This window comes from Phodopus roborovskii, unplaced genomic scaffold, assembly GCF_943737965.1.
Source record: "Phodopus roborovskii unplaced genomic scaffold, PHOROB, whole genome shotgun sequence".
In the NCBI taxonomy this organism is placed as follows: Eukaryota; Metazoa; Chordata; class Mammalia; order Rodentia; family Cricetidae; genus Phodopus; species Phodopus roborovskii.
The window spans coordinates 8,533,071-8,557,500 of NW_026126459.1; the positions used below are offsets into that span (position 1 = coordinate 8,533,071).

General features: G+C 52.7%; 1 protein-coding gene across 2 annotated transcripts in view; it reads right to left on the bottom strand.

Annotated features, from left to right (window-relative positions):
* Shisal1 (shisa like 1) overlaps positions 1–24,430 on the bottom strand; it is a 56,524-nt gene that overhangs the window by 18,746 nt on the left and 13,348 nt on the right. For both annotated transcript variants that reach the window (XM_051189529.1, XM_051189530.1), the window contains exons 2-3: positions 13,114–13,209; positions 10,035–10,248 (exon numbers count right to left, since the gene is read on the bottom strand). In XM_051189529.1, coding sequence (XP_051045486.1) covers positions 10,035–10,248; positions 13,114–13,180 — 281 coding nt within the window. In that variant the 5' untranslated portion in view covers positions 13,181–13,209. The remainder of the gene's footprint in view (positions 1–10,034; positions 10,249–13,113; positions 13,210–24,430) is intronic.

Below are 24,430 nucleotides of genomic sequence, written 5' to 3' on the forward strand. Positions count from 1 at the left end.
TCCCAGCACAGGTCTTCTGTACAGGCCACGCCCTCTTTCCTGGTAGCCTTTTCCACTTAACCATCCCTTTCCCCACTGCCCAGCCCAAGCCTTCCTTAAGCCCAACCTCTCTTCTAGTCCCTATCACCTGGCATGTCTGTCTCACTCACACCCCCTCCCCCAGGATGGGGTCTTAGTCCCCTTGAGTGGGCTGGTTCCAGGTTTGCCACTGAAGCTGCTGACCTTCTGATAGCACCCACCAGGGATTGGTTTATCAATGGCTCAAGTGACACCCACCTTAGTCTGTTCCCTGCCATGGGCATCTGCTTGAGTGGGTGTGGGCCAGCCAAGGTGTTGAGAAGAGTCTGAGTGGCCTGGCAAAAGCAAAGAGGACACCTCCACTCCAGGGAGACCTGTGGCTCTGTCCAGACAGGACCCTTGAGTGCTGCAGCCCCTGGAGGCCCCATCTGGAACTGGGGCTCCTGCCTGCCTGAGCTAGGAGCCTTGGCCTGTCTGCTTTACTGTGTGATCTATGAGAAACCTTGCCTATCTCCGGGTCTGTAAGGTACTGTCTTAAGTGTGTCCTCAACTTAGATTCCTGGCTCTGCATCTTCCAAAGCTGGCTCCTAGTTCCAGCTGTGGCCTTAGATGGTGAGATGGTGGCTATCCCTTACCGAGCCCTGCCAAAACAGAAGCAAACCCAATAAGCCCACTTTCATTCACTACTCAGGGGAATGTTTCCCAGCTGGCCAAGTTATCGGTCTGAAGACTTTTCCTGGGAGTCAGGGCAGTGGGGAGGGGGTTGGGGCAATGGGTAGGCTCTGCTTGTTGTGCTCATGGAGCCTGGCAGCCTCAAGATAGGTGTTCAGAACCTGGGCTCAGTATCATTCAGTGTCCAGATCCCAGCAAATCCTAAACACTAGAAATCTTAGCTCCTTCCTGCAACTCCACCTCTCAGCCAATAATACCACTCAAAGGTGTGAATGACTGACAGCCAAACCCGGGGCCTTTTATTAATGGACACTAGCTTTGCCTGGAAGTGCCAGGGCACAGCAGAGAATGCCTGGCAGAGACAAAAGGCCAGGAACCCAACTCAGCCCTTCTAGGCTGGAGTCTCATGGGAGACAGATGTCTAGGTGGGCTCTGGTCCCAGGCACCCAGCTCTCCCCAGATTTCTCTCTCTTGCATGGCGCGGCTCTGAGAACCAGGCTGTTCCTGGTGGTTCCCATGGCAGCAGCCTGGGGGCTGAGGAGGCGGGGAGGGAGCAGGGCTATTCTCTGCAGATGCTGCTTGGCACCCAGAGCATGAAGGGTGGTGGCCCTGCCTGGAGCTAGGAACACTCCAAAAGTGAGCACAGGGCAAGGGGCAGCTGCAGGTCTCGGCTCTGCATAGAGCCGGGCAGGAAGGAAATGGACCTCTCATGCCTAAGAGGGAAATTGGGCAATCCCACCTCTGGGGGACTGAAGTCTACTCTCTCTAAGACACCCCCCCCCAGCCATGTCAGCAGTACTAGCATTCAGAGCACCTGGGCCAAACCCAACACAAACAGCTCCAGAGGTGTCCCACCCAAGACTTAGGGACCAAGCCACCCCACCTATGATTCATCTCTACTGCATTCAACTCCCCATCTGGTATGTGCAGAGCAGGCTCTGGGGCAGGGTCACAGCTTGGCCATAGGAAGCAGCCTTCTAGAGCTTCATGTGGGTCTCAGTATCACCAGGCTTCTGAGGTCACCCTGTGACCAGTTTTCATTCATTAACACTGTTGCCCCATGATACTGGGGACTCCCTGAAGGCAGGCAAGGATCAAACTTGTCATTGCATACCCAACACAGTGTTGTAGTGTGGACACAGTGAGAACTGAGGATGGGCAGGGCATGCTTGGGTAGATGTGGCAATGACCAGCGCTGACCAGGTGCTATAATTGTGTGAATGACCAATGGTGGGAGCTTATGCTGCATGTCCTGGTCTCAGAGTGATGACCCGATTTTCCGGATGAGCCCCCTAGGGACAGTCACATGCCACTACTCACAGTGATTAATTCACTACTGTTTTATAGAAATGGAAACTGAGGTCATCTCCCTAAGACTATGGAAAGTGAATTTTGAAGAGTTGAAATTGGGTCCCCATGACTCCCACCTGCTAAGTTGACTGGGACACTTCTACAGTGCGTTCTTGCTTCATAGATGAAGTCTGCAGGGGGCTGTTTCCATTCCCACCCAGCCAACCCAACCACAGGCCAGGGATGCTGCAGCCTGTGTCTTCCTGCTCTGATGCACAGACTAGGACATTGTTCCCATGATTTTATGGTGGAGATGGGGAGTTCTATCCTGGGCCAGGAGTTTGGAGCCAGGTCCCTACAACCTCAGACTGCTGAATCCTGGGAAATCCCAAGGTCAAATCTAAGCTAGACTTCAGAAAGGGAATCCCCAACTTCTGTGCTCTAACCCTGACTCCACCTGTGCCAGCGATAAGAACAAGTGCTGTCCCCTCTCCCCTGAGCATTCTGCCTAAGGAAATGTCTCTGTTCCACCTGTGGGCATGGCTTGGCTGTAGGCCCCTGCAGCAGAACAGTACCCCCTTTCTATTTGTACTTCTACAGAAGGTGCTGCCTACTGGGAACATGCCCTGTGTGTGGCAGGTGGGGTGCCAGGACTGCAGACCTCTCTGCAACAGCTTGCAGCCCCCAGGCCATGTCCTCCAAGGTTGCCAGCTGCAAGGATTTGAGTTTTTAATTTTTAAAATGTAATTTGAAATATGCAATCTGCAAATTAACTGCACCCAGATGTCAGGGCCCGGCCCCTGCCTGTGTATAGGGAGAAGATAAAAGACAGAGGCTGTGGTGGGGCATCTGTGACCGCCCAGCCTCAGACAGCGGCAGGCGCCTGTGCGGGACTGTGTGACTCAGCTTCCCTGGGGTTTCCAAAGTGATAATAGAGCCTTACCACTGGAGGAATTGCAGTGTGTCTGTGGAGTAGAACCGCTACGTCGGCAGCCATCAGCAGACAGCTGCAGACTGGCCTGGCCTGGAAATCCCCATCCCCACCATAAAGTCAAGGGAGCAATGGCCCAGTCTGTCATTCAGAGCAGGAAGACCCTGGCTGCAGCATCCCTGGCCTGCTATTTGGGTTGGCTGGGTGGGAATGGGAACAGCCCCCTGCAGACTTCATCCATGAAGCACAAATGCAGAACACACTGTGGAAGTATCCCGGGTCAGCTTTACAATGGAGACACATGAGCTCTGCAGGTGGGAGCCTGGAACCTAAATTCTGCTTTTCAAAATTGAAGTAGGAGTGACATGTCCTACTTTGGGGATGTAACTGTGAGGCTTTGCAAATTGACATGGGGTCCAGGAAAGAGAAGGGACCTTGGAGGCTGCAACTGGTAGAGTTCTTTTTTTTTTTTCCCCTGGAGTGCTTGAAGCCTTGGGTTTTATTTCCAGTACCACATAAAGGGTTCATGTTGGCATATGTCTGTAATCTCAGCACTTGGAATGTGGATACAGGAAGATTAGACATTCAAAGCCATCCTTGGCCATACAGAGAGTTGGTAACTAGCCTGGGTTACATGAGACCCTGTGTCAAATAAAACAGAAAGAGACAGAGAAGAAACCAACGAGGACAGGCTCATGCAAAGCACAGAAGAAGCCAGGTGTGGTAGCACACACCTGTGACCCTAGCACTCGGGAGGCTAAAGCACAAGGACCTTCAAGTTCATGGCTAGCCAGGGCTATACAATGAACCACAAATAAAAACCACAGAGAATGTGCTTAATAGGTCTAGGCCCAGGTAGGCACAGTACCTCACCTAAGGCCACACATCAAGACAGAGGTCAGACAGTGCAGTAGTGGGTGGCACAGGCCTGAGTCTTGGGTAACCTGGGGGGTAGAGTTCACTTCTATCAAAAACGCCATCTTCCTTGCCAGGGAGATGTCCCAGTAGAGTCAGCTGCCTTCTTTTCTGGCCCTGCTGCTAACAGGCTTGACCAAAGGACTGGGTTACTGGATCAGGAAGCAGCATGCTGCATGCAAGAGCCAGCTAGACCCAATGGCAGACCCAGGCCCAGCCCCTGAATAAACCCACAAACACCTATCTCCAGGGCTGGGGAAGAACCGGGTATGACGGGGCTGGCACTGGCTAAAGCCGTATGAGCAGAGGTGCCATGGCCATTCCTAGCAGGAGCCACCAAGTGCCACATGTGATCTCACCACTGCTCTTTCCCTTTGCCACAGATCATCCATCCTGCCCTAGATGGGGACCACTACACCAGCCTGGGCCATGACAGTCCATGTGTAGAGCCACTAGTGTCCCAGGAGGACATCCCCTCAGTGCAGCTGGATCCAGGTGACAGCTAGACAGGTGTTGCTGTGCTTTGGTGTGTTGTGTGGTTTCAGACACACTTCCACCATCCCGTCTCTGGACCTCAGGCCTGGCAATTGGACTTTTCCACATGTAACCACTCTGTATGGATGGCAAGGAAGTTCCGGGGGAGTCTATTTGGAGTTGGAGGAAGGGGTGTTCAGGCAAGAAAGCATGGTAGTTCTAGAAGATCTCCTCAAAGAGGAGGATATATGAAGAGCCTTTACAGCCTGACAAGCCCTGGCAGGACTGTGGGTTGTGTTAAGTGACTCGGTAATTCTCACCCTACTCTGGCCAGCCAGATTCAGAGTTCAAAGTATGCTTCAAGATGCCAGGAGGGCAAGGAAGGGCTACACGGGGGAAGCAGGGTGCTGGGACCCAGGCTGACAACTCCACACTGTGGAGTTTGCTGTGACCACTGAGAAAGGAGGGCTTTGGCCAAGCCCAGGAGGAAGAGGCCTTGACAAGCCTGTGAGGCTCAGGAGGGCCAGCTGCCCTGCCTCCCCGGAGACACCATCCCCCTACACCTGCAGGCCCCTCTGCTCAAGCCAGCTCCTGGTGTCCTGTCCCCGGAGACAGAGAGAGACAGAGACAGAGGGGAAGGGGGGAGAAAGAGACAGGGAGATAGAGAGACAGAGAGACAGAGGAACAGAGGGAGAGAGAGAAGCAAAAGGAGAGAGACAGACATAGGGAAAGAGAAAAGGAAGGGAGGGAGAGAGGGAGGGAGGGAGGAAGGGAAGGAGGAAGGAAGGAAGGGAGGGAGGGAGGAAGGGAGGGAGGGATCTGACTATAACTCTAACAAAGGCCTCCCCTGACTCATCAGGGGCAAAGCCTGCCTAGGACAGGGGTGCAGGGATGCCTGGCTGGCCCCCATTTGGCCCTTGGCTGCCTACATGGCTGGAAGCAGGCATCTTGCTGCGGTGGTGGATTGGCAAAGCAGCCTCCTTTCATTCCATGGCTTGCCTTTCTGCCAGGCAGCCGGAACCGTCACACACCACTCTGTTCATCCAAAAAAACAAGTAAATAAGGCAGCAGGGAGAGACACAGCTTCACTAGGTCACCAGCCCACCTCCTGCTGACTCACGGTGGAGAAGGTGGAGCCTGCACTCTGAACAGGGCCCTCTGGGGTCACCATGGCTGGCCTAACATCAGGCTGTGCCCCCAGAGATTCTGGGTCTCCAGCCTCAGTGGAGATGTGACAGCTTTTCTGGCTTCAGACAGCTTCCTAGACATGAATATGGAATGACAGTACAGACCTCTTGTGTCCCTAGCCTCAACTCTTGTTATCACCTGAAGACCTCATCAACTTGTTTCTGGTCCCTCCCTTATTTTACCCAAGGGTCTTTGAGACCGATATGACACTGGTGTGGCAAAGGCCCTAGATGGTAGGACAGGTGGATTCTCACTATAAGCCTACCCTGCAGTGACCTTCTTTGGTTCTGTGCCAGGCTATCACCCTGACTTCTGCTTCCAACGACTCATCCTCCAGTCACCCCTGTGCTACTGACCCCACCTGGAAGCCAAGCCCTACATGGCAGCTCCCTGGGCCTTGGTCGTCCCCACAAAGTCCATGAACCTGGAAGCAGGACAGAGGGCTCTCATGGATCCCTTAATGGGATTTGCTTCCTTCACAGACCACATTCTGGCTTCTGTGAACTGATTAGGTACTCAGAGGCCTCATCCTAAGAACAGGGTTCTGTGATACAAAAAGGATTCCAGTTCCAGCCAATTGAGAGGCCCTGACCCTGGCTGGCAAGCCCTGTCCTATCTGGGAGGCCAGGCCTAACAAGGTCCTACCCCTGTCCCCTCCTCCTGTGCAAGGAGTCTGCCCAGAGTTACCCTTCCTGCCACCTGTGTCTACCCTACTTTGCTTCTACATCCAGCTGCTTCATCTCCCTTAGAAGAGGTGCTAGCTTGGTGGTGAGGAGCAGGGCCTCAGCTGTCCAAATGGGCTCACCTCACATCCTCAGAGGGCCATGCTCTCATCTGTGGAAAGGGGGTATCAGGAAGGTGGCTACTTACAAAGGAGGATGCCCTAGGACAGCAGACCCCACATCTGTCTGCAGAGTGTGCAGACATCTGGCAGGTAGAGCCCAGGAATGGTCCTACAAGGCATAGGCCTAGGTGATCTCACAGCGAAGAATGACCAGACCCCAGCATGAGCAGTCCCTGCCTGGGACTCTCCCCTAAGGTATGCCTATATCAGAAGACTCTTCGGAATTCCTCTTCTCCTTATGTGTCAAATAAACTGTGGCTGGGAGTCCCTATGGCTTCACAGCAGGATGAACAGACAGCATAGAGTCATGGATGCTGTACCCCAGGTGTGCTTCTGAAGGCCAAGGAATAAAAACTCAAGCCAAGCTTTGGAGAATCACTGTTCCCACTCCCTCTGGGGGAAGGCCCTTGTACTGGCAGCCAGAAGCTACAGTCAGGTCCCTGTGTCTACATTGTGGGAAACCCTGTGTGAGCAGATTATAGAAACCTGTGGGTTTCTAAGGGAGGCTCCCAGACCCTAGGTGCCAGACCTTGAGGAAGTGTGGCTATGGGGCTTTCATGAGCTCCTGTGGCACCCTGAAATGCCAGCCGCAGTCCTGTACTACACTTCTCCCTCGTGGAATTAGCCCGTGGTCTCACAGAAGGCTTAGGCCAAATTCCAGGCTTGGTTCCAGCCCTGCTGTGATGGACTGGGGGCTTGCTGAGCTACTTCACACACAGGATTATTCCAAGGCCCAAGCAGATGGCAGGATATTCAGGGGGAAGCACCATGCATCTGAGAAAGGAGCTCTCAGGAGCTGGCCTTGGTGGATGGAGGAGGGGTTTGGATGGTAGTCAGAGAGTCTGCATCTCCTACCCACCCAAAGGAAACAGGCTCCTTCCCCAGCCTGAGCAGAGTCTGGTAGCGAAACCTCAAGCTCTATCATCAGATAGAGGTAGAGGCTCCACTTCTCAACCCTGCTCCAGCACTACCATGGACCTTATCTACAGGCACTGCACAATACCCCTATCCAGCCTATTACTCCTACCAGGGGAAAAATGCTTCAGCAGCAGGACTCAGCTTTGTGTGTCCTGGGAAAGTATTTGAAGCTTCCCAAAATGGCAAGGAAAAGAAGAATGCCTGACCATTGACCTTTTTAGAGATACTAGTCTACAAAGCTGGAGAAAGAAAGAAAGAAAGAAAGAAAGAAAGAAAGAAAGAAAGGAAGGAAGGAGGGAGGAAGGGGTGGGAGGAAGGAGAGAGAAAGGGAGGAAGGAAGTGGGAAGAAGAAAGGAAGGAGAGAAAAAAGAAGGAAGGAAGGAAGGAGAAAGAAGGAAGGAAGGAGAAAGGAAGGAGGAAGGAAGGGAGGGAGGGATGAATGGAGGCCAGAAAATTGTGAAAGTAAGCCTGGCATCAAGGCCCCCTCTGTGACTCCAGGCCTAGCATGCAAGTTCTGGGGCTATCCTGTGAATTCTTGCTTCGAAAGCAAGGAAGAAGGGATACAGAGTGATTGCTTCCAAGTGGCATGATTGGAAACAGGAGAGAAACAATTGAAAAAGTGTTCCAAAAACTGGGGAGGAAATTCACAAATAAAGATCCCTAATTTTTATCATCTATAGTCAGAAGAGTAAAGGGGAAGAGACTATTTCTGACAGCAACGTGAAAAGAACAAGCTAGAAACAAGTGCAGATGACACATACGACTTGCTTATGAAGAAAATCAAAAGCATTACAAAAGGAAATTTGAAGGCCTGGACTTAGCTCAGTGAGGAAACACTTGCCTAGAAAATTTGAATCAGTGGGCAAAGAGGCTGTGTGTTCTTTTTTTTTTTTTTTCTCCAAGACAAGGTTTCTCTGTGTAGCCCTGTCTGCCCTGGAACAAACTCTGTAGACCAGGCTGGACTTCAACTCAGAGATCCACCTTCATCTGCCTCTCAAGTGCCAGTGGTGGCGCCACCCACCACTAGTGAGACTGTGTGTTCTTGAGTAGAAACAGTAAACATCCCTCATCCCCCAAATAAAGAAAGAAAGAAAAAAGAATATCACAAAGCATTGTTTCTTATATGAAGCTGTAACTCGGTAACTGCAGTAGTAGAGGATACTAATAGGATTTTGGCTTTGTTTTGATGGGGGAGGGGGAGCAGGAGCCTCATTTAAGCAAGTTCTAAAACTCAGGTGCTAAAGAGCCCGGGATGATTAAACCACAGAAACAAGAAGACAGATCAGAAGTTAGCAGCTCGAACAGTGTCACACCAGCATATTACATGGGTCAATCAGTGAAGGCCACAGAGCTATGATACTCAGCAGACAGAAGAAGGCAGACAGGCCAGGTGGTATTGGTGCACGCCCAGCACAGGAGGCAGAGGGAGGTAGCTCTCTGTGAGTTCAAGGCCAGCCTGGTCTACAGAGTGAGTTTCAGGACAGCCAGGGAAACACAAAGAAACAAACAAACAAAAAAACAAAACAAAAAGACAGACATTCAGCAGGGACATAGGCTTTGTTGGCCTTGGAAGGTGAAATGGTTCTCACAGTCTCTGGTGCTTGAACAAACATATAGTCCCCAGCTGGTGGCACTGTTGGGGAAATCTGTGGACCGACTGGGAACCTTGCTGCAAGAGGTGAGTCTAGAGTGTGGCCTTCGGACTTTATAACCTGGGCCCACTTCCTCTTCGCCCCCTGCAGGTACAATATGACCAGCCAGCTTCCTTTCTTCTGCTACACTTTCCCTGCCTGCTGCCATGTGTTTCCTGCCGGGCTGGCTGTATCCCCAGGAACCATGAGCCAAAATAAGCCCTTTCTCCCTTAGGTTGCTTTAGTCATGGTATTTTATCACAGCGATGTGGAAAGAAAGTAAGACACTCCCTGTGTGGAACAGATGATGATAATAAAATCCAGTTCTTGTTGGAAAACTTACATCAGAACAAATCTGACCTAAGCAACAGATCAGAGGCTGGGAGGGAAAATCCAAAACACAAAATAGAAGACATAGGAGAACTTTCAATGATCTTAGAAGGAAGGTCTTTCTCAATAAGGGCCAACATTAGCCACCATGAAAAAAATTAATAGTTGTCCTGTGAACATAAGACTGTTAAGCATGTGCAAAAAAAAAAAAAAAAAAAAAAAAAAAAAAAGGAAAGGCACACTGAAAAACATTTGTGTCATTTATCCTTCATATATAAAGATTTCCTGTTAAAAAATACAAGAATGTAATAGACGAGAAATGCCAAACCCACATCAACAGCCAGCACACAAGAAACTCGATGACCCTGAACACAGTGAAGGGCGGTCAACTCCACTCAAAGATGTGTGTGCCACTTTGACCCTCCTCTCCGTACAGCCCCCTGCAGCTCTGCCAGCAAATCCCTCTTGAAGACCTGACCTCAACATGGTACCTCCAAGGGATAGATCTCCGCATCAATGCTATTACCAATGCTATTGGATGAAAACTAAATACACGAAGCCAGGAAACAGTTCTGGTAAATTCTAAGCTTCACAGACTTGATCCCACTCTATTTCTGCAGCAGGACTCCCAGGCAGACACCCTACCCATTTCTCAGGTGGGAACAGTAAAGCTCCGAGAGTCAGGCCGGGAACCTAAGTTGCCTGAAGTCTTTGCAGGCAACCTCCTTCTAGGCCTGCCTTCTTGAACATGCTGTCTTGAGCATCCCAAGGGTAGGGGTGGGCAGTGGCTAGAGCAGTTGGTGGGGACTGGGATGGTACTCACTTGTGCATGTAGCCCTCGGGGCCAGCCGTGAGGTTTGCCTGCATGACCGCCTGGAACTCTGTCTCGTTGCAGCAGTATTTGAAGACCGTGTTGTTATGGTGACAGCAAAGGACGAAGGTCTTGTTGTCTGAGAGCCGGGGACAGTGGAAACCGAAGTGGTAGCGGCCTTTGTGGTCTGTGTAAGGCTCACAGACCCGGAAATGTGCGGACAGGACTGGAATACAGAGACACCAGGTTCACCAGGGTCCCTTTGGCAGCCTACAGGTGCCAAGCAGAAGGGACCAGCAGCCTGTTCTAGGGTCCTGTTGTCTTCTCCCTTCCCTAGAAGTCTTCCTGCTCCAGGAAGGGTCTCTCCTCTACCCCAAAGCCTCCTGGACCCCTGGTCCCCAGCTCTGTCACAACAACAGCGCTACTATCCCAGGCTGAGTACACCTTGGGGCTCCTTGAAGCTCACCCATAGGTGGGTCCCCTCCTGCATCTCAGCCCTTAGTGACCAGGCACCTATTCTGTGTATCAGGAACCTCCCGACTCAATCCACGTGGTCATCGTAGCAGACAGACTTCTGATGTCATTTCATAGGTAGAGAAACTGAGAGGTCTAAAGGACTTGATGTAGTTGGTCAGTGGAGATCACAAAGGACTTAAACAAAGCTCCTGCAATCTCCTGCCCCTTCCCCACATTAGCTTGCTTCAGAGTAGGTTGGGTATGAGCCAGGCTTTCCTCAGTGTCAGCCTACATACAGGCACAGGACCTAGGGTCCACCTGTATTGAAAATGCCAGTTCCTCAGTACCTCACATTCTAGGAGTTGTTGCCCCAGACCCAAGCAAGGTCCTATCTGGGCCCCACACATACAGGGCTGTGCTGGCCCCAGATCCTCCTCATCCCTGGCCCACAGAAGGAGGCCCTATTCAGGCTCTGCTGCAAACCAGGATGAACTGATGGTGATAAACAGGACTGAATGTGAACAAAGCAACCATGGAAAAGCTGGAAAGGCTGTCTCTGGCTTAATTAGTATCTTCATAAAGGGCTCACTGTATCTAATTTGTATCACTGAAAAGGGGCTTCTTGGCTCAGGCATCTCCCAGGCACAAAGGCCCTGGCTTCTTAGAGCTCGCACAAGAAGCCCTATCCGTTGAGAGGTTATTAGATTACAGCCCACACAGTGCCACCACAGGGGAACCCAACAGGCCAGCTGGCAGGGTGCTGGCACCCTGAAAGCTGGCACATAGGCTGGCTCCAAAGGCCTTTTCCTGAAGGATAATTCCTCCTTCTGTGGACACAAGCGGGAAGGTAGTATCTTTCCAGGCTCCAGCCCACTCTTGTTCTTGAACAGAGCCCTGCCTAGGGATGCAGAGGCCTTAGTGTGATGCCCCAAGGAGACATACCACCAAGTCCCATCTACTCCATCCAAACAGAAGAGAAAAGCAAGACTCAGAGCCATGGCTCACCAAGCATGCTAATCAGAATGGAGCCTTTTTGATGCCTCCGCAGCACAGAGTTCTGGGGAATCGTGTGTGGGGGGTGTTGATCTATTTTGCCCCTGCCACAGGGATGTCCATGTACGTGACTTGAAGCCCTCTTGTGGCTCTGTGTGCTCAGTGTGGGCACCTGGGGATGCTGGACACACCTAGAGTGTCTGCTGAAAGACCAAGCCTGGCTCTGGGACTGCCATGAGATACAGCACACAGCCAAGGGCCATTAGGCCCTTGCAGAGGCAACTGTGAACCCAGAGGTGAGACAGGCAGGTTCTGTCCAGGACCCAGCTCACAGCCCCACAGCCTTTCTGGATGCTCTGGCCACCAGCCTTAGTCATTTGCCAGTGACCAGAAAATCCTGCCACTTTCCCAGAGACAGAGGAGCCCTGGACTGGGACCAAGATGGTTGGGCAGGAGCCCTGGTGGAGGATGATACCCCAAACTCTTAGTCTCCTCCCTCCTCCTCCCCTTGTTGGAGAAGGAGCAGTATCCCTGTGGTGCTCTTTGCACACTTCCAGGTGCAGGCTCACTGCCTCCTGTTCTGGTAGGTTTTAGCATCCCAGCACTTGCATGAAGCATGGTGAACCCCAGCTCTGGAGTCAACAGTCTCTACTTGTGTTACCACTACCCACTTGCCTTCTCTGATAACAAGAAGTGACTGGTTCTTCACACCCAGGATGATGAGGACATGAAGAAGATCTGGGGAGGTGAGGGCCAGCCCCTCCATCACAGAGACAAGAGCTAGGGAGGTGAGGACCAGCCCCCCCCCCCCCGCATGGCATGGAGAAGAGCTGGGGCGGGGGAGGCTCCAGACTCTGGCCTCAGCTTAGCCTCTTCTCTGCTCTCCTGGGAGTCCTGTCCCCACCCCAGCCCCTTCACAATGTCTTTCTGAGCTACATACACCCCAAGCAAAGAGTGAAGGAAGGAAGCTTCCAGTCCTGAGCAACAGCTTGGCCACAGTGTGGGAAGGTTCAGAGAGAAGAGAGAAAGAGCCACACACAACAGACAGAGACATGAGATTGAGAAAGAGATATAGGAGAGACATATGCAAGAATCAGAGAGACACATAAGAGAGATACACAAAGAAGTGGGAAATGTACAAAGAAACAGCATGGCACAGAGACAGGAGAAGAGAGAGTGAGACAAAGGCAAGAGCTTCTGTGCAGGACCAGACTCCACTAGGTCCTGCCTGGCCAGCTGCGCTGTCTTTGTTCTTGACTCCGCTCTAGTTTGGAGGCACGGAGGGTCTGGTTTCTGTGAGCCCAAGCTTGCTTGCAGTATCAGTCCAGGGACTGATTGGTATCAGGAGGGTGTGGCTCCCGTGCCCTGGGTCTGAATCCTAGCCCCTCTATTAGCTCTGTTCTCCACCCTCAGTTTCTCACCTATCAGTAAGGTAGATTGGCATTACCTACTTTTGACTTGCTGAACTAGAGGGACCAATCTGAGTGCAGACTCCTGAGAGCCCCATTGCCTCCAGCATCCAATAGCTCATCCCCTGATGGGGGACAATATCAGGAGACTGAAGTACCTTTGCCCAGCTGCAGCCCTGCTCTGGAAGGGACCCCCACTCCCCCTTAGCCACTGAGCCCTACAGAGGTTTTACCTGCAGGAAACAGCAGGGAGAATACTGCGAGCAAGTTCCAGGACCGCTGGCCACAACTGGTCATCATCCGGCTGGCATTGACCCGTCCGGCGCTGCCTGTGTAAGACACAGAGAGTCTCGGCAACTGTCTCCCCACACTTGCTTTGTTGCCCGCAGAGGAGGGACAGCAGACAGGCAGCAGCCGACAGGAGCTTGCGGGGAGAGCCGGGGCGGGCGAATGGAGGATGGAAACACCTCCATCCAATTTCCTCTCTGGAATGAATGACCTTCCCCCAGCAGCCCCGTCACCTCCTTTGCTTTTCACGGCAAAATGAGACTTAATCAAAGAATGCCGATGGCTCAGGTGGTGAAATCACCATTCAAGTGTCCAGCAGGAGGGGGGGAGGAGGAGTCCACTACCCTGCCCCCCTGCTGAGTCTCTGAGGGTGATTTCCATTAACCTTTCTGCACACAGACACTGGCCAGTCCACCCTCCTAGGCACCAGGCACACAGCAGCCCATTAAAGAGGAAGCCAATGGTGGAGAAGGAAGCCTTCTTTGATGGTGTGTGTCCCAGGGTGGAAACCACAGCACTCACAAGCAAGCAGGGGACAGTGCTGAGGAACTCGGAACACATCAGAGGTTCCACTGTATACTCACTCCCCCCACACCCACAGTCGTTATTTGCAGCAGCCCAAATAACCCAAGTCTCCACAGACATGAGGGTTAAACCAGACATATGTATATACATGGTGGAATATTACTCAGCCTTAAAAAAGGAAGGCAATGAGCTGGGGGATACGGCTCAGAAGTAGAATGCCTGTCTAGCATTTGCAAGGCCCTGGGTTCAATTCCCACTAGTACCAAAATGAAAAGAAGAAGGCTCTGAAACATTCTACGATGTGGAAGAATTTGCTGGGCATCCTGTTTGGTAAAATAAGATAGATCCATAAATACAAGCTCACTCTCACTCAGGGTCAAATGCTTAGAATTGTCATATCTGCAGAAACAGGCACCTGGAACTTGGCTACCACAGTTTACATGGTGCATAGGTAGGCTGTGTACACCTATCTTTGCCATTTTCGGGGTAGATTTCTGCCCCATCATATGGTTCTAGAGTCTCCACAGCAAGGATCAGCTTCTCAAGGATAGTCAGGGACAATGCCCAAGTACAAGTCAAAAATACAGTTCAACATGAAAAGGGCCATGCTCAGTCCATAGAGGGGTGCCTCTCTCTCACCCCACACTGTCCCCGACCCTTGCTCAGCTTTCTGCAGCCAACTTGGTGCCACCCTGCCCTCAGGGACTCTCCACCTAGTCACAGAGCAAAGAAGGGACCCAACTCAAGCTTCACCTTGTACTCTGCCTACTTAGGGATCAGTCAGGGTTGGCTGAAGACCACTAGGGTTATGTGGAGGTTGGCAACTGGCTCTAGAGTTGGGCATATACGTGAAAGAGCCTTCTCCCAGTAGCCTGGGGCTTGGGATATATATGGAACAAGCTTGCCTATCAGACAAATGTCACCAAAGTCAACACTGTGGTGGCATGGCCCCTCTAGGCCTGGGGAGGGCCCCTTTGCACCCCTTCCTCAGCTTAATTGCTCTGAGCTTGGCCTCCTGCCCCTGCTGGGTGGAAGAGCAGAGATTAAGGCTTCTGAAAGCACTTAGGAGAGGATTTCCATATGGAATGCACTGGGGAGGAAACACCTCTGAAGTACCAGCCACCAGGGTGGGGGGTTCTCACACTACAGGTTTAGAGAAAGAGAGGCCTGGGAGGCTGGCTGGGTGTTCAGGTGCCCACTCCTCTTCTGGCCTGTGAGGGCAGGGCTGCCCTACAGCTGACTCTGTATCAAGGAGGAGCTGGGGGGGAGAGGTTAAATCTAAGAGCTACCCAGCATCCACCTCAACCCACCTCTTAGCTTTCACTCCCAGCAAAGACCCAGTGTACCCGCTGATGCTGAGGCTGTCATTCATGCTGGGGTGAGTCCAAGTCCTGACACCTTGGAGTCACAGACAAACTGCCTCCACTGCCAAGTCTGCCCTTTTTTCAACTTGCCCCTCAACTTAGACCTGTGGAATCTCACACTCTCCTGACGCCAATGTGTGAATTCACTTACTCCCCTGATAGGCTCTCCTCCATCAAAGTGAACTCAAAACTCCTGGAGCATCCAGGGCCTGTGAGGCCTTCTGGGGAATGCATGCCACTGGCCTCCTTTGAGGTGTGTGCTCCTGTATCCCAGCACTTTGAGGGCTGACCAGGCCCTGGAGTTGGGCTCTGAGCTCACGGAGGAGGAAGTCATTGTCCAAGGGGAGGCTGTTCCTGGTATCCACAGCTGGACTTTAAGGGTTCATCCTTGGGTTCCTTTGCTAGGACCTGACTGCAGGGGGCTTAGCTTAGGGTCTCCAGGCTCTGTGGGAACCCTGGCCCTACAAGATCCCAGCCTCAGGTCCTCAGGCCTCTCTGGGAAGGTGGCACGCTGCACTTCACCCTGTGGTCCCAGCGGTTCCTGCCCATGCTAAGTGACCATCTTCAGCTTCATAGTCCAACTGAGTGCTCAGCCCCCACCTGAGTCTGGCCTCGGAGAAATTAAACCAGGATTGAATGCCCCGGTGGGGAGGGAGCACCAGGCTGTCAAATAATCCAACCAAAGTGACATCTGCTGGATTTCACGCCACTGGAGAAGGGAGGGACTGAAAGATGTCTTGCCCCCCCCCCCCGCCCCGTCCTGCCTCTGAGGGCTGTGACACTCCTACAGGTGGCTGCCTTATGCTGGGTAGGTCTTCACTGAGCATGCTCACACATCATCATATCATCTCAGCTAATTTTCACACTAACCCAATACTGGCAGGCCAGTTCAGCAAAGAGGAAATGAGGAAATGAAGGCTCAGAGAGGTGGGGTGAAGTGCCCAGTCTCACATAGCCACTCAGACAGGAGGCAAAGAGCATTCTACCTCTAATGCCAAGGCAGTATGGTGTGGCCTGTGAGGCCTCCCAGGGGACACATGGTGCCGGCTCATCTGAAATTTATCCTTGTGTGTTCTAGCACTTTGAAAACTGATCATCTGCCTAAGATGGTAGCTTGGCTGCCAACAATAAAACCCCCGGGTAGTAGAAGAGTGACGTGGGACTTCACTGCCTGAGCTTTGACAGGGTCCAGGATCATGTTCGGCACGCACTACCATGGCCCATAGTCTCCTAGGGTCAGCTGGGGACTGCTGCTCTGAGATTTCATCGTTATTTTTAAACACCGAATTTGGTGAGGCTGGAAGGGGAGGAAGAAGGGCATGTGAAGAGAAACAGGCCTTGGTGAGATAGATGAGACCCCACAGCCAAGAATGGATCTGTTTTCCCATCATCAGCACTCTGTAGGGCAAGGGCATGGTGAGCAGGGCAGTGGGGCAGGAGGGAGCTAGGAGATACTGGAGGGCCTCCTCAATGGCCCATGGCCTGGGCACTGAGCAACTTCTGCTGCTTCCTGCCGCCCATCTTCAGTCCTGATATCAGCCTGTTGGGTGTGGGGACAGTGTCCTGATGGCCTAGAGGGTAAGGGTCAGCCAGGCTTGCAGGTGGAGTCCTCAGGGCCAGCCACTCTGTCTGGGGCTATTTTCTGGCTCTGACACCTTTTTGAAACAACTACAGGTCTAGTGACTGGGAGAGTCACCTCCAGTCTCCTACCCCCCACCCCCAGAACAAGGGATGAAGCGGACTAAAGTCACAGTTACTGTGCTGTCCCAAGACTTCCTGTGGCATGAAGCCCTCACATCAGCATCACCCACCAACCCAGCTCCCAGGCAGCCGCTAGCCACCACTCACCCACCTTAGAGGTCAAGGCCTTGCTGGACGCTGGGGCCTTGGCTCTGCCTTGTCACCCCATACCACCGGTTGCATAGATTTCTGACTCCAGGGCCTATGGGTCCCCTGAACCTTTGCAGGTGCCACCTCCCTACACCAGGGCCACCCTCCTGACGAGGGCCAGAGGCTCCATAGGCAGAGTCCACTTACAACTTTCCTTCCAAACCATACCTCAAAAGACCCCCAAAATGGTGCTCCATCCTAACTGTCCAGATGCTCGCCTGGGCAGGGACTGTGGGCCATGGTGCTCATGTGGCTTGTGTCCTATCTTGAGAGTGAAGTGAGGGGCCAGGGGCTTATTCCTCTGCAGGCAAGAGCCACAAGGAGAAGTCACTGGTCAGCCCCAGGCCTTGAAGCACGTGAAGAAGCCAAAAGTTGTGGGGAGGGAGTTCTCCTGTGCTTTTCTGGGTTCCAAGTGGACTCAAGTGGAAGCCTAGAGTCTTGCCTGTGCTGCAGCCACCTGTGCCCAGGTGAACTGTCTGGGATGTCCATATCAGATCTGCCTGTGTGGCGCAGGTCAACGTCACCTCACCTCTGAAGTAGCCATGCTATCCCATGAACACCAGATGGGCTGCCACAGGGAGCCAAGCAAAACTGGTAGACAAAGTCCCATGGCCTTGGGTGAACTGGTAGGATCTGGCATTAAACCAGTCACGTGATGAGCTAGTGATTAAACCTGGGCCCCACTACTAGTGGTAGTGATGTTAGTGTTAGCATAAATAATTCCACCAGGCCTAGGCCCTCCAGGGTCTCACATACAGTCTTGTGCATAGCAGCACTGTGGCCAGATGGGAACAGGGAACACAGGTGGCAATTAGCAGGGTTGGGACAGAGCTCGGCATCTCCCCCTTACTTTGCTTCACCATCCCAGTCTGTGCCAGAGGCTGTGCATGGTGGAAGAAACAAAGGGTCAGGAAAGGTGTCAAGAAGTGAACACCAGAAACCAGGATGTGAGGCTGTGCAGCCAGCTGATGGGGACATGGGCCCATGCACACTCAAAGACACATATCAAAACAACGCACATGCCCTCATGTCTGCTCGACACATACAACCCAAGAAACATGCACTCATACATGCACACACACACTCCACAACCCAGAAGCAAGAATATGTAGACCCAACACCCAACAGCTCCCACACAGTCTTGTGTAGAAGCACCATGAGTGACAATATTCACTCAAGTTCCCAGTGCTGTCCCCGACAGTCAACCTGATATTAGCTTCCTGGGTTTTGGTTTTTAGGACAATATGTACCTGGAACTAGGGACACATCACCATTAGTTTGAAGGTGGATCAAAGCTTGTGCCTCTGATCTGTCTGAGGCAGTAGGAGGGACAGGGGGAGGGGAGCTGAGTTCCCTCACTGTGCTAGCCAGAGTGGAGTGGGTGCGGGAAGAAGCAGGAGAGGTAACCTGCCAGCTGCAACCAGGGTGCTTGGCCAGCAGAGGGAGGGGTAGACCCAACCTCATACCCTAGGACAGCTACAGTGAGTCTATTCCTAATGGTGCCAGCCCTGTGTCACCCTGTTCAGACCACTTTCCTTTGGCTCTATGTCTTCTGGGGTAATGGGTGTGGCTCACAGTAGGCATCTCATAAACCCACAATGAGCTGGCTAAATGGAGCCACCACCTCCTTTTATGAGAGCCACAATCCAGAGCTCAGAAAGGCCAAGAAGTATGCCGGACACCGCAGGCTGAATGGAGCTGCTCAGCTTCAACTGCAGAGGGACTCATTGGATTTGGGATGTAGACGCCGCTCTATATCAACACAGATGGCTTTGAGCTGGAGCCTTGGCACTGAGCTAGCTAGGAGAGGGCAAGGGCAAGCTGCTTCGCTGGTTTGTTTCCTGGTGTGTGAAAGGGGACCCATGCCACCCACCTTGCGGAGGGTAGTGAGGCTAGACAGAGGACTAGAAGCCGGCCAGGTGGCAGACACATCTACAATGGCTCTGAGCTCATAGGTGGACATGTTCATATGCAGCTTCCAAAGTCCTGAGAGGCTCCATGCCCCTTAACAAATGTATAAAGACCATGCCGAGGCCACTCCACCCCTCCCTGGCTCTGCTAGGCTTTTCCTCGGCCCCCATCGCCTTTACTGAGCTTGCTGTTGAACAGCTTTACTGCCTTGACAGTCTCCCAGACTTTTAACTCCAGCTGTACATTTTGTACACAGTAGACCCTAAATAAGTATCCATTCCCCCCCCCCCGGAACTCCGCAGACACTCTGGACATTGGCAAAGCTTTAGAAACTTCTAGAGCAGAAAAACAGAGGCCAAACAGAGGCATGATGAGAATGACTAGCTCTTGGTGTTGAGACACTCAGGAGCCACCTGAACCTGCAGCCTCTTCAATCAAGGGGTCCCAGCTCCAGGGTTGGTGGGACAGACTCCCACCAGGCTCTGAGCCCCAGTGTGCACAATGTCATCTCCTTGTCTGAGGAAGAATGCAGCTTCCCTCCTTCCTAAACCCCCCTTCCAGAGCAGAGTTTATCCCCATTTAAGGTTCCTTCCCCTCAGCGTCTGCTCCCCACCTCACAGCCAACCAGGCTCTAGAGGGTCTAAGTTCCTAGCTCAACCAGGGCTGCCCCCTTTCAGAGCCTCCCATGTGTGCTTGCTAGATATTTGAGGCAGGCTGCCACTGCCATCCTGTTTCATAGGGAGGAAACTAAGGCCCGAGGAAGGGAGGCTGTGTGGGGATGGCTAACAGGCTTTCCAGGCCTGCTGAAGGAGCAGGGGGCCTTGCTCTTTTGGGGCTACTACCAGCTCTGTACTGGGTTTCAGTTTCTCTCTGTCCCAAGTAAAGGAGGGTCTGGCTGAGATGACTTTCTACCTTTTCTCTATGACCACCCTCTGCAATGACCACCTCTCAGCACTCAGCTCTTCAAGAGGGGAGCCAGCCTCAGGAAGCCCGGGCTCATGCATGCACACATGCAAAAAGATGTGACTTGAGTTACAGTAACAGGTGGGAGGAAAGGCAGGCACACCCACTGCCTATCAGAGTGTGACGTGGCATCTCTCCAAGACCTCCCTTGATGCCAGGGGCCCTAACCAGGGACAGGAGCAAGGCATTGAGCCTGTTTCCTGTCTGCAATGGGGCAGCCCATACATCCTAAGGCACATAAGGAGGGCTAAGGAGGAGATGAGACATTGTGATTGATTGATTCATTCATTCATTCACTTCTTCATTCATCTACCCATGCACTCACTGACTCATGCTGCATGTGAGACTAGCCTGGGAACCACAGATCTGCAGAAAGGAGTTAAACAGATAGGAATCCTGAGGGCAGAGGGAGGGCCTAGACTGGTCTAGGTCAAAAGCCCTAAATGTTGAAGTCTGGTAGGCAAGCAGGCCCAAATCAGATCAGAGGAGACTAAGTATATATGAGAGGCGCACTGCCAGCAGTGAGCCCAGCCGTGCAAAGGCCCTGGGCCAAGAGGTGGGTTTTAAACTGTTCAAGTAGGATAGGAAGAGGGAGGTAAGGCTGGAATAGCAGGCCAGCAGGGCCTGTTGAGTGTTCTGGACACAAGGAAGGTACCACGTGTTCCATCAGAGTCACCCCACAACTTACAGAGACTCCCAGCACTGGGGTGCAGGGGAGGAGAGGATGGGGGGGCGTTGAAGGGAGAGGCTTCGCCATTTGAATACCTACTATGTACTAGGGGAGGGCTTGAAATGAGGTGTGGCCCACTGCCCCTGGGAACCTGTTCTGTCCTCACTGTTATTCTGCCTACTGGAGGAATAGAAAGATATTCCTAGACCCTGGGCAGGGAGAGGACCTCGTGGAATCGTGCATGTGTCAGTAGGGTCAGAGTTCCTAAGGCCAGAAGCTGAAGAAGTAGTAGGAAGGTCTGGGTCAGCTCCCCACCCCCATCCCACGCCACTGTCATGTCCTGCTGGTCCATGGAACAGTCATCTTACCCCCACCTCAGGCCTGCAGCTCTCAGCACACAATAAGCCCTGGTCTCTTACCTGATCTCTCTTCCCAGTCACCTTCCATGCTCTTGCATAAGGACACTGACACAGAGGGAGAGCCAGCACTAGCCCAAAGTCACACAGCAGGGGGTGGCAGAGCTAAGACATGGACAGGCCATGAACCAGCTGTCTGTGCACCCCTACGGAGCTTCAGCCTCTCGACACCTAGGCTCCTACCACTGGCCACAACCATCTTTCCCTTTTTTCTGGAAACTTCCACAAGACAATGTCTATTTGCATTGTTCTGTGAGGCAGGGGCCAGAAAACCTGCATACACACAGTAATCGCTCTGCAGCCACTGGCTTCTCTCCTGGCTTTCAGTTGCCATCAGCCCTTAAACCCCAAGAAAGGCAAGAAGCTGGGTCGGGCCTTGTTTAGGCAAAAGAGGCTTCCAGCCCGCCAGCCCGCCAGCCTGCCTGCCTGCCTGCCACCCACCCACCCTGCATGTGCTGGAAGAAGTCAGGCTGCTCCTGGGGCTGCAGAGGCTAGAAACATGTCACCAGTGACACCCCTCTCCCCACACTCTCTGTAGGCCAGACTCTGGACCTCACTGTCCCATGGGGCCCTTTCAGCACCCAGTGAGAGTCTCAGTCCTCAAATGGGCAGATCAAGACAGTCCTGTGAAATGACCCAGCTGTGGCATGACTCTGGGGGTCTTTTAGCTGGGACTTAACACACATGTGAACCTCCCGAGTCTTGGCTCAAAGAAGGCAGATAGGAGGCAGAGTGTCACCATGTGGACCCATCCTGTGCCCTCATTGCCCCAAGCTGTGTAGGGCATAACAATATCTCAGGAGCCTGGAGAAGTGGCAAGAACCCTAGGGAATTGGTCATCATTGGCTGACTCCTTACTGGCTTGACCAACTTTCTGTCCTGATTCCATAATGGCTGCCATCATCTCCTACCCTTCAACCCATTGCCCATAGTAGCAGTCATGTCCTGCTGGTCCATGGACCAGCCAACTTATCCCCACCTCAGGCCTTCAGCTCTCAGCACACACCAGGCCCTGGTCTCTCATCTAGCTCTCTCTTCCTAGCCTTCTTCCATGCTAGACTATTGCTATATGGCCACAGAAGCACAGACAGGGTCAGCACTAGCTCAAAGCTAGGACACGGGCAGGCCTGGTGGGCTTCTGTGTTGAGACCCACCCTTCCCTGCTCTTTGAGATACTTTTGTCAAGCTAGACACAATCATGGACCCTGAACCCTAGTTTCCATATCAACCCCGTTCCTGGCTGCCCCATCTCACAGCACTTCCCACACCAGATCTGTGTGGCTCAGCCCCCCTGCATGCCTTGGACTGGCTGGCATCCCCACAGCAGCCTGCACTTCAGCTTCTGGGTGGCATTAAGAGTTTGGCCATAAAGGAGGCCAGCTCCCTGAGCTCCCGCCCGCTGCCCCTGGAATCCATCCTCCTGAGCCAGGCCAGAGATAAACCATTTTTATTCTTTTTGGCAGGCAGCATGCATGGGTCTCTGTGCCCTTATCTAGCCATAATGCAGATGGACTGTGGCAGCCCAGAGGGCTGGGTGCCACAAGGGGCACACAGTCATGTGACCACTTTGTGGTAGGGGCTAGGAGGCTACATCATCCATGAGGTTAGGGGTGCTGTGGTGATCCCCGGTGTACAAGTGAAGATATGGGGTGTGAGTAGTGTGCCCAGTTAGCTTGTGACAAAGATGAGGCCCAAACCAAGGTAGCTGGCAGGGAGCAGGAAGGGCTCTGAGCTTGGAGTCTGGACGCAGGTTCAAGTCTTAGCTCTGCCACGTCTTAGCCAGGCTTCCCTGAGTCACTTTGCCTTTCTGAACTTGGGCTACCGGGCTACTTTTGTCACTGCCTCCTGAGTGCCATAGTTGTACAAAGTTGGTACCATATTAGAATCTTCTTTTCCTCGCTTGGCAGAGGTAGGGCCACACAGAAACCAGCTATGTGCCAGCCGAGCAGAGAACACCTAGGAGGGACCCATCAGGGAGGCTCATTGTATCACATCCTGGGTCATCGCTCTCTACCGCCCAGACACCAGGTCTAAGGAGTGTGGCTTATACCCCCTTCTTAGCCAAGCAGAGAGAGGCCCAAGGGCACCAAGTTCTAGAATGGCCTCACAGAGGCACTGTTTATGAGAGACCTGGAAATAGCCCAAAGGCAAAAAGATGAAAATCTGTTGACTCAAGACGGTCAAATGCTGGAGCTTCCTCAGCTGTCAAAGCAAGGAATGATCACACCAGATATCCCAGGCCACCTGGCTGTACAAAGCCAAGGGAGCCGCTTATATTCCCAAGGCTGAATTCAGATTGACACCCTCGTACAAGGCTGAAGAGAGCTATAAAATGTGTATCTACTGGATGTATTGGGATACATGCAGCTATGACAAGGCCCACAGGAGAGAATGGGGACTCTGCCTGGACCCACAGCAACTGGCACCTGGCCCTGGTAAAGACAGACAGCCAGGGATATTTACTATATCACTGACCAACTACAAACAAGCAACTATTGAAGGCACCACATGGATGTAGATGGGAGAGAGCCGGGAGCCAGGGGCAGCAACAGCTCTGATCCCATGGTCTAGGTCCCTCAAATAAAATACAGAGCAACTTAGAGAAGTCCTGCATTAGAAAACAACATAGGAGCCAGGGAGACAGCTCAGTGGGAAATGTGCTTTGTCACGCAAGCATGGGAACCTGATTGTGGATCCCTCAGCACCCGTGTAAAAAGGCAAGTGCAGCTGCTGGTGCCTGTCACTCCAACACTGAGGAAGCAGAGATGGGTGGACCCCTGGAGCTCAGTGACCAGCACCAGGCTAAGTCAGTGAGTGACCCCGTCTCAAAACATAAGACGGAAAAGCAACAGGGAGATCCCAATGTTGAACTCAGCCCTACGCGCACACGCACACACACACACACACACACACGCACGCACGCACGCACGCACGCACGCACGCACGCGCGCACACACACACACACACACACACGCACGCACGCACGCGCACACACACACACGCTGGCCATGCCTTCAGAGAGCTGAGACACAGAGGGAACACTGGAATCCAACTGGGGTTGGGCTCTGAACCCAGGAGAAACTTGCCTGCTCCCTGCCCTGTGATTCCCAGCATCCTTCATCCCAGCATCCCAGCCCCAGAACCCTGTCCCTTAGGGAGACGTTTTTGGTCAGAGACCCCCATCCCTCAGTTTTCTCAACTGTCAACTGGGACCAGCAGTCACAGATGACCTCATAGTTTAGTGCTTTGGTCTAACCTGGGGGGTTCCATCCTCAGAGCCCAGGTTACCTCTCACTTGACCCCATTGCATGGCTAAGGAACACCTGGCCTCTTCGAGGCTTGCTCCTTCCACTGTAAATAGTTCCTCTCAGTCTGGGGAAGGAATAGACCTGTGCTCTGGTCTCCTTTTTTGCCTTCTCTAAGAGTTCACAGCCCAAGTGGGTGGACACCTGGACAGATGCCAGGAGCAGCAATCCAGTTCAGCATACGGTGGGGAGGGGGGAGGAAAAAGAATAGCCTGCAT